Source organism: Canis lupus, chromosome 12 (assembly GCF_011100685.1).
Source record: "Canis lupus familiaris isolate Mischka breed German Shepherd chromosome 12, alternate assembly UU_Cfam_GSD_1.0, whole genome shotgun sequence".
In the NCBI taxonomy this organism is placed as follows: Eukaryota; Metazoa; Chordata; class Mammalia; order Carnivora; family Canidae; genus Canis; species Canis lupus.
Window position 1 is genome coordinate 2,657,603 of NC_049233.1, and position 9,757 is coordinate 2,667,359.

Here is a 9,757-nt window from a genome sequence, read left to right on the forward strand (position 1 = left end):
CTCTTGGCATTATTGGAAGAAGTAAATGAGATACAAATACAAAGCCTTAGCCCAGCACCTAGGTCATGATAAGCACTTGAGCTATGGGCTCTTCCCCATTTAGGGTATGGAAGAAATAACTGCCCAGAACTCCCATCCCAAGTTAAGCTCTGCCCTTTGAGTCCTATCTGAGGATGTGTGTCAAGGCTGTGATGAGGATCAACAAAATAATACACATAAGGCACTTGGTCCAATGCGTGGCCCAGAAAGTTGAGTAAGAGGTAATAACTACCATCACTACTGTGGGCTCAGTGTGTGCCAGCAACACTCTTAGCCATCTGTGAGTATGAACACATTCAATCCTCCTAAGACCCCTTATGGGGCAAGTAAACTGTTAGCTCCCTGCCTCTCCCTTATCCTGTGACTCCATCCAACCACAGTTTAATTTCTTCTTATGAGTTACAGATCAGAAGACTACCCCTAATTCTGTCATGTCTAGAGGGAATAACTAGGAGGAGGTACTGACTCCTCCAGTCAAGTAGGAGAGAATTAACCCCAACCCATAACTCTGCTCATGGGCCTTCCCCAGGGCCTCAGGAAAAAGCATAGAAAAACAACATTTTCACTGGAGTTTATTCCTCAGAGATGATCACCAGTGACTCACTGGCTCCTGTGGCACAGTGTGGCCCCCGGAAGGGCCTTTAACCTCCCTCCCCAGATGATATTTGACCCAGAGATACAGCCTTGGACAATAACTTGATTACAGAATATTCCCAGCAGTGAGTTCCCCCCAACTTGCTAAGGTCTACATGGGATGGGCTGGGAAGTTCAAAGATCTGGATGGAGAAACCATAGGATCCAAGAAAATTTGTAGGGTCTGAGGATGTTGGGGGGACATGGCAACATCATTAAGAGTTTGAATCTCCTCACTGGGGTAGAAGTTGTAGGATTCTGCCTCTAGGAGACATGTTGACCTGCAAAAGAAATAGAAAGGAGATAATGAGGCTTCAAACCAACTTGACCCCATCATCTGTCTCTATAACCATCCATGCAAGCCATACAGTGGTATCAAAAATTCTAGATCACCAAGGAGCCACTTTCAATCGTCTCCCCATAGATGCTCAATCAGATAGAAGAAAGGGGTGTAGGTGCTACTATTCCCTGCCCCTAATACCAACAATGGCAATTTAAATTATGCTCTTGGCTACATCCTGGTGGAACCTCACTCCTACTATAAGCACCATTAGCTGAGCCCAACACAGACTCCTGAGATCTCTCACTCCTCCAAAGGACCTATAGGCAAATGGACCAATAGAGATGTTACCTTCTGGATAACTGGTTCCAGGGAGAAAAACATAGCCTAGGAGAAGAAAATGTTTGATTAGAGGACAGTGGATAAAAGTGCCTGGCATCACTCACAGCAAATGAGGTAGCAATGGGAGAACCACTCACCAACAGAAAGTGAGCAGAAACTAGGAGCAAGATTGGCAACAGGAGATTAGGGGTGGCACTCACCAGAGGAGCCAGCTCTCCGCCAGCTGAGCAAACCAAGAGAGAAGATGATGAAGCCCAGGCCCAGAGTCACTCCAGACACAGAAACCTTCACTATCTGCATTGGGGACAGCCCAGGTGCTGCAAAAATAGAAACTTACTATAACCAATCTGTTGCTCATTGCCAGAGAAACTTAATTTAGTACAACCTCCACCTAGTAGGTGCAAAGGTGTTCTAGCCTAATACCAAGGGTCTAGCTCACACCAACCTACTCCCAAGGAAACAGACTTTCCTCAACATCCCCATCCTGTAGCTCTCTACTCCTAGAGTAGCACTGGGGGACCCCTCTCACCAGAGTTGGCACCCTACCTTCCAGGTCCTCTCTAATACAGTGGGACCTCTCAAGGCATCTTTTTTCCTTTCTTCACCCTGAAGTTCCCTCACCAAAGAATAAAGGAACTCCTCATTCCCCTTTCTATTTACCCCATAGTGACAATTTCTGCTCCCTTATGTGCTCTACCTGAGTATTTGTCTATTAAAATGTCTTTCCACCTTTCTTAACTCTCAATGATCCCATTCATGAGTTACCTGAATACTGATGAATCTTTTCCTGTCCACATCGAGATTTCCGGAACCTGGCTCCATCCCACTCCATAGCTCCCACCTCCTGAAACCCATTGTATTCTGAATCCCACCCCACCTGGATTCCTTTCCCATGCTAAAATAAATATTCCATCACCAAGGGAAACTCTGGTGCATGATGAGAAGACTCCCAGGAGAGTTCAGGTGTGCTTGTGGGTTCCTCTCTCTGCTCTTCATGCCCTTCTCAGCTGCCCAGCAAGACAACACTCCCCAAAGGGGGAGCCCAGTCTCAATAGCCAGGCTGGGATTCTGTTCTCTAGCCCTCCATAGATATCCCTCTTCATTTCTTCTCCTTCTCTTTCCCCATATATGTGTACCAAATCTCTTGGTACGTTTAATTACTTCCAGTCCTGGGGTTCAAACAGTGCTCATTGATTCCTTGTTCATTAGCCTCCAAGCATGTAAACCAAAGTGTTTGCCAGCCATGGTTTTTACTTCCCTAATAGAGTAGCCCAAATTCAGTACCACCCCCACACCAAGAGAAAGTCCTGTTTCTTCTGAAACCTTTTTTATTCCAGTAATGGGATGTAGCCAATTCCCATTACTGATCAGACAATACAATAGTTGGAATCTGAGGATCCTAAAATGTTGTATCACAATTTTTGGTTTTGAAAACAAGGTCACCAAATCATATCCCCTTTTCAGGACAGCCATGCTGCTCCCTGCCACCCTCGGGCACACATAAAACAGCATCAACCACACCACTATGCCATCAATGACAGTAACTCTTTCTATTCCTGTATCCCATCGCTGCATTTCTGGTTATCAACCCTCTACCAGTTCCTCCAGACTTCCCATTCTCAGCCTCTCCCTCCCTGCTATATACCATGGACCTGTCCATGTCACTCCCTGTGCCAAAATGTTGGTGTTCCTTTTTTAGCCACCCTCTCGCAGCTCTCTGCTTCAACCCTAATTCCTCCCACCCACCATACACTTACTCCAGTCCTCACAAACAGGCTCAGGGGCCCCGATGTGCTCCACAACACAGGTGTAGGTATCCTCATAAGAAGGGGTTGTAGCTAGATGGGAGACAGTCTGATATGTCCAGTCTCCATTGGGCTGGGCCATATTAAGGGCACTACTGTGAGAAGGGACAGGCTGCCCATTCTTCCTCCATGAGATGGTCACATCAGCTGGATAGAAGCCCCACACGTAGCAGGCCAGCATCACACTCTCCTTCGTGTTAAAAGGAGTGGATTTGGCTACTTGTACAGTTGGTGGTCCTGCATAGGGGGAAAACATAGTCAGGAAAGAGGACAACATTCTGGCTTTTTCTCCAACCTGGTTTCTTTCCTACTTCAATTTTTCCTGGCTTCTGCCAACCTACCCTCCCCACCCCCACTCCATGCCTCCACATCCCTTTGGAAAAGAGGAGTTAGGATTTACTCCTGCTTTGCTCTTTCTTTCCTCCCATTCTTTCACTGCCCTTTCCTTTCTTTCCTGCTCCAAAATTACAGTTGATCACATTAAGTAGAAGCCAGTTCTGAATTGCAGGCTGTTCCAGAAGTCGCTGTATTTATCTCAAGTATATAAGCTAACAGTTGTCAAGAGTTGTAGGTTGAGGTTTGTAAAGGTAGGGAAAGACATCTGCTCTCAAATCTAATTTAACAAACTAAGTGGCTTCAAATGAAGCAGCATTTTTTACTTCAGATAGTTTAAGGAAACGAGCCTAACTCAGATCTAATGCTCTTAAATTTGGAATTGTGTAATGCAAATTTATGGAATTGTTAATATTGCCATTCTCTACTACTTTATTCGCCTAGATGACCCTCTTGCTTGCCTCTATCTTGGTGCTGTTCAAAACAGAATCTTATATAAAAATCCAAGAAATTGTGTTAAAATGCAGATTCCCTAGGTTGCTTCCCAAAATATTTTCACCAAGTGGATCTGTAGTGACATTCAAGGGCTTGCATTATTTTCTTTTAAGAATGAAATTTTTAGAAGATTTTATTTATTTATTTGAGAGTGAGGGACCGAAATAGCAAGAGAGAGCACAAGCAGGGAGGAGAGGGAGAAGCAGGCTTCCCACTGAGAAGGGAACCCAACATGGGGCTCGATCCCAGGACCCGTATCATGACCTAAGGCAGACACTAACCAACTGGGCCACCAAGGCACCCCAAGGTCTTGTATTTTTAACAAACATCTTCCCTAGGCAATTCTGAGAAAAGTGGCCCAGAAATCACACCTTAAGACACATTACTCTGTCTTGTGGAGGTCTTCATTTTTCTTTTACCAATCTCAAGTCATTCTCAGTGGAAGGGCTTTGGGGCAAGAAAGCATGTTGAAATCCCCTGGAAAGCTTTCTAAATATTCCTATGCCTGGGCCCATCCCAGACCTAGAATATCAGAACCTATGATAAAGAGGCATGAGCATTTGGAGAAAAGGCATTCTGGCTATTCTTACACATTCCTGGTTGAACTTAATTCTGCATCCTGAGATACCCTGAATAGAAGGAAAGCATGCTTACTCTCTCAATAGCTCCCTAGTGGCCTCTTTATTCACCCATCCCCATCAACAACCTTTTGAGGGTCAACACTCACTCTTTCTATATTCCAGGTCCATACATTTTCTGCTTGTTTCCTCCCCAAATCTCAAATCTCTTACTTATGGAGGGATGGAGCGATCCTCCCTGGCCTCCCTCCCCTTTCCAACTGTGCTTCCCAATAGCCCCTTTGCACCCCTCTCTCCTTACGTGTTCTGTGGGTCAGTGATCCCCAGAAGGACTGGGTATGTGTGGCACAGTCCTGGAGCCCATTAGACAAGCGCTGGTGCAGGTATTCCTGTTGGTTGAGGTAATCTGAGAGGTAATTGGCCAAGACATTCAGTGTCCCAAATTCATAAGGGACCATTTTGGCCTCATCTGGATCCCAGCAGGTCAGCAAATCCTTATTGAAGGAGACACAATATGTGAAATCCTTTGGAGTCCCATCATCATCCAACAGACAGGAGCTTTCCACGTGAGCTATAAAGCCACCTACAGAAACCACAGAAGGACGGCAGCTCAAAGACCTCTGCAGGAAGCCCAAGCCTCAGTTACACCTAATGAGTGGGGTGTAGTTTTCCTGCCTCAGGTAGCATCTAGAGACCACACTCATGTACTGGAGTCTCTGAGAGCACAAATTAAGGGAATAGGTGGTAGTAGCAGAGAAGTTTTCAGATGCTATTTCCTCTTTATGAGACTAAGTATGGGAACAAGAATAGACCAAAATTATTAGCTAGTTCAAGCACAGCTTACCCAGGACAAGGCCATCAGTAGAGCAAATTATTGAATGAGAAAGGGGTCAAGAGAAAGAGTCAGCTTTGTTGTATGCTGTATATATTAAATATTCACTCCAATATATATTTATGAAGCACACACACATATTATGTGCTAGGAGCTGAGGATGCATCAGTAAACAAGACAGATATTGCCCTTGCCCCCACTCCAGGAAATGATATGTATTACACAAATAATTATACAAGCTTAATTATATTAAGATCACTACAAAGATAGAAAGGTACAAAGTGCTATCAGAGTACATACTAGAGAGACAAACTAGTCTGGGATGTCTGAATCCAACTGACCCCCCTGTCCCAAAGGAGCAGAGGAAGGGAAGGTCCCAGGCAGGAAACCCTTACCTTCTCCGGTAGAGCCCAGACTGAGGCCCAGCAGCAATGGTAGGAGTGTGGTCATGCTTTGCTCTAGGAACACTCCAGGAATTCAGTCCCCTGGACCAGTTCTTCCAGGGTCCTTGGGTCCTCGCCTGCTCCAGTAGCCCAGCCTGGGTAGATGTTCTCCAGACCCTGAGTGGAATACCGTATTGCCCCGGCTCCTTGATCCCCACTAAATGAATGATTTGGAGCCACCCATCCCCTAGATACTAAACCCATTCCAACCACCTCTTCTAAGTCAGTCCCAAACTAAGAGTTGTCAGATTGGTTAGAGAGGCGAGGACAAATACAGAGACAAATCGCTGAGTGCTTTAGCCTAGCATCATCAGTTACCAGGTAAATCTTATCCTGCCTTAGGCTTTAAACAACTCCTTCTCTTAACTCTTTCCCTGTGAGAAAGACCAGTCTGTAGGTGGATTTCCTTAATCAGTGAAAAGAATAATCCCAATATTCCCAGAACATTTGTAGCCTGGGCAGCCCAATGGTTTAACTGTTTCCTTTCAATATCCTTCCAAAAGACTGGGACTAGATAACTTCTCTTGTCCCTTAGAGTACTCAGATTTTGAGCAACCCTTGGTCTGTCCTGTTACCTGGAGATGGAGGTGGGATGGTGAAAGGCCCTTCCGGAGCTGTGGCAGAGCCAGGAATACTAAGATGGAAGGAGGTATTAGGAGAGTACAGAGTTATCTCGCCTCAAAACACAACTGCAGAATAAGGGAAGCAGCTCCACTTTAGAGGTTGGAGACAGACTGGAAAATCCCTCCCTGGGATTCCATTGCTTTTTTTGTTCTAGCCAGCAGAACTTCGTTTCATCCTTTCTGCTTTTTGGAGCCAGGAAATCCTATCCTCCACCACTCTGAGCTATCTTAGGGCAGACCACAGGACAACTCCACTTAAACCCTTGATAAATAGCTGGTAATGGATCAGTTCCCGAAGCTCAACTGCCTCCCCAAACTCAACATTCAACAGTGTGTCTCTCCCACTGAGCCTATCTGTCCCAGAGCAGGTCCCTGCATATGAAGCCACTAGAAAAATAAGACCTGGAAAGGCAGATTTTAACTGGCAATTCATTCTCCTATTCCACTGCGAAGTATATAGCTGGTGACTTTTTCTATCACAAACTTAAAACCCTAAATTGGCTTCTCTCTATTCCCCAGTGGCTTCAGAGCTGTGTCTCCTCACCTTAGTTTCTGCAAGCTTTTGGATTTGATTTAGTAGTGAGCTAAATGAAAGAGGATTAGGAGACCCTTGATACCACACTTACCTGTTCTCCTCCCCAAAGTCCCTAATCTCAAGAGAGTCAATATTTATGAAGAAAAAGAAGCATGTACCAAAAATGAATAGAAAGATGAAAATAAGAAACAAAAGACTTGTGTAACTAATCAAGATTAACTGAAGTCGTGTCCATGTTTCCCAGCACCCCCACTCTCAACCCTACCTTCATTATAAGATGTTTCTATACTCTACTTCCTCAATAAGCCATCAGGTGAGCTAGAATGGGCAGAAAATTGGGTGGTGGGTCCAAAATGTGTTGAGCTTCAACTTTGGAACTGATACTATACTAGGTAGGCCCTTCCCATGTCATCTCATATAATCTTAAAAGACCTAAGTGTCTTCATTCTTACAGTTTTGAAAACAGGTCCAAAGATTCACACACAGGTGCACACACGCAAGCATGCCCACACACTCACTACATCTTGAGGCTGAGGTGACCCATGTAAAGGTGGCCAGCGCTGACCTCCACTGAGAGAAAGATAAAGGGAAAGCCACTTGATCTGTTCAAGTCTTAGCTTCCCTGTTCTCAGAATTCCTTCTGTTCTTAGAACAAGTGTCTCCTGGCTTTCTCTTTTAACAGTTTCAAAACTGTGCAAACTCTTCCCCCCAACCATCTGCATACACACACTTCCCCTTTACATTCTTCCTCCTCCCCCTAGGTAGGCGGTGAGCCTAACCTTGCAGGAACCAGGGCTTGGGATCCTTTTCAATGTCTACAAAGATTGCACTGGCACAGGAATGCATGCGGTGAGGTCCCGTGCCTGCACAGGGTTGGCCACCTGCCAGGGAGCTGAGGCCACGCAGAGTTCCCTCTTGAGTCTGAGTGTCTGCCCCGGCAGCCAAAGGAGATGTGAAACCATTTGTGAGGCAGCAGCAGGAAATGCAGAAGATTTCACTTCTCTATTAATAAGAAGACTGAGAGTACCTTTTAGAATAAAGCAAGACAGAAAACCCAGAGACCTGTGCTCAGTGATTTCTTCATTCTCCTCTTCCTCCTAATTTTACGGAATAGGTAACCCATCAACCCAAAAGAACATTTTAGGTGCCCTGTCCATTGTGATTGAATAACTATTTCTGTAGTGCCAGGACCACCAGGACCATAGGAATGAGGGAGCTGTAGCCGCGTTCCCACATGCTGTCCCTCTTTTACTGGCACTACCCAAGCTCCAAGAGCCAGTCCTCTCCTTTCACACACCTCTCCCCCTGGGCTGTTCACCACGTGCCACAAGTGGACTAACTATGGTGTTCCTGTGCAGAGCATTACAAGAAATACCCAGCTAGGAGATACGGACTCTGCCCCCACGCCATTTGCTTTTAGGTCAATTGGTGAATAAGAAAAAACATTTGTAAAGAGAAGAGTTGATGTTAAAGCAAGTAAGCAATAAGGCCAGTGTACTTCAAAGAGAAAAGAGAAACCATGGAGGGCATGGTGGACAGAAAGTCCTCTCCACTGAGGGGTGCTGGAGGTGAGAACCAAATACTGGGCTGAAGCCACGTCCAGAAGAGAAAGGCAGTTGGCATCGCAGTCCTGACATATAACTCCACAAGCTTGGCAATGTTATGAGGTGCTGCTGGGGGTCTACCAGAAGCTTGGATTGACTAAAACAAAAAGGAACTACAATAACATCATGGGCATCACACACTGAAGGAAGTCACAAATGTGGTCTCATGCTCTTCCTGAGAGCATGGACCTAATTATAAATCCCTTCTAGGTACTTCCTTATGTTGCTCCCTGTAAATTCTCAGGTTCCTCTTCTGGACAGATGGTTTTAACTCAAGCCTCAATTTCATAAACTCAAAAATTGTTCAACTCATCAATCATTTGTGATCTGCAACCTGTAGTGTGAGACCACATTTGTGACTTCCTTCAGTGTCTTCTCAAAGAACAGTGTCTTCTCAAAGACCTGCACCCTGCCAGGATTTCATTATCTCCCAGTCTGTCCAACCTCATCCCTACCCACCCCCACCTCACCTCTGTCCTCCCACTCTCTCTTCTCTATGGGATTCACTGCTCCAGACCCTGACCTTGGGGTTACAGTTGCTCTAACTAGCCCATTATCCTTCCCTCCTGCAGCCGAATGACTTGAACAGCTAGGGAATATTCTACCTCCTTTGCTACCGCAACTCTTGAATAATATCATTATCTCCATCTTAACTATGATAAAATGGAGGCAGAGGGAGGTCAGCAACCATCCAGATTTATCCAGACATGAATAGAACCATGATTTGAACTGAGGATTTAGGATTCTAAAATCTATACTCCTAATAATCAGTTAGAAAACAACTGAACATTGCTAGCCATTTATAATAGTAACAAAAACCATAATGTGTTTAGAAATTAACATTAAAAAGTATAAGAACTTTATGAATAGAAGGGAAAACTAGGGGATCCCTGGGTGGCTCAGCGGTTTGGTGCCTGCCTTTGGCCCGGGGCGCGATCCTGGAGTCCCGGGATCGAGTCCCGCATTGGGCTCCTGGCATGGAGCCTGTTTCTCCCTCTGTCTGTGTCTCTGCCTCTCTCTCTGTGTGTGTGTGTGTCTATCATGAATAAATAAATAAACAAATCTTTAAAAAAAAAAAAAGAAGGGAAAACTTTATTAAAGTACATAAATGAACACCTCAGAAAGTGAAAACATATTCATGGATGGGGCATCCTAACATAACAAGGAAGTCAATTTCTTCCCATATCACTAACCTAAATGCTGTCCTAACCAAAT

General features: G+C 45.1%; 1 protein-coding gene across 1 annotated transcript; it reads right to left on the bottom strand.

Moving 5' to 3' along the window:
• Positions 1-839: 839 nt before the first annotated feature.
• On the bottom strand, positions 840-5,892 carry DLA-DMB (major histocompatibility complex, class II, DM beta). Its single transcript, NM_001271070.1, is given in 6 exon segments — positions 840-953; positions 1,304-1,339; positions 1,495-1,611; positions 3,052-3,336; positions 4,807-5,088; positions 5,733-5,892. Coding segments are annotated over 6 exon segments (792 nt in total). The 5' UTR covers positions 5,788-5,892; the 3' UTR covers positions 840-936.
• Between the last annotated feature and the right edge of the window lie 3,865 nt (positions 5,893-9,757).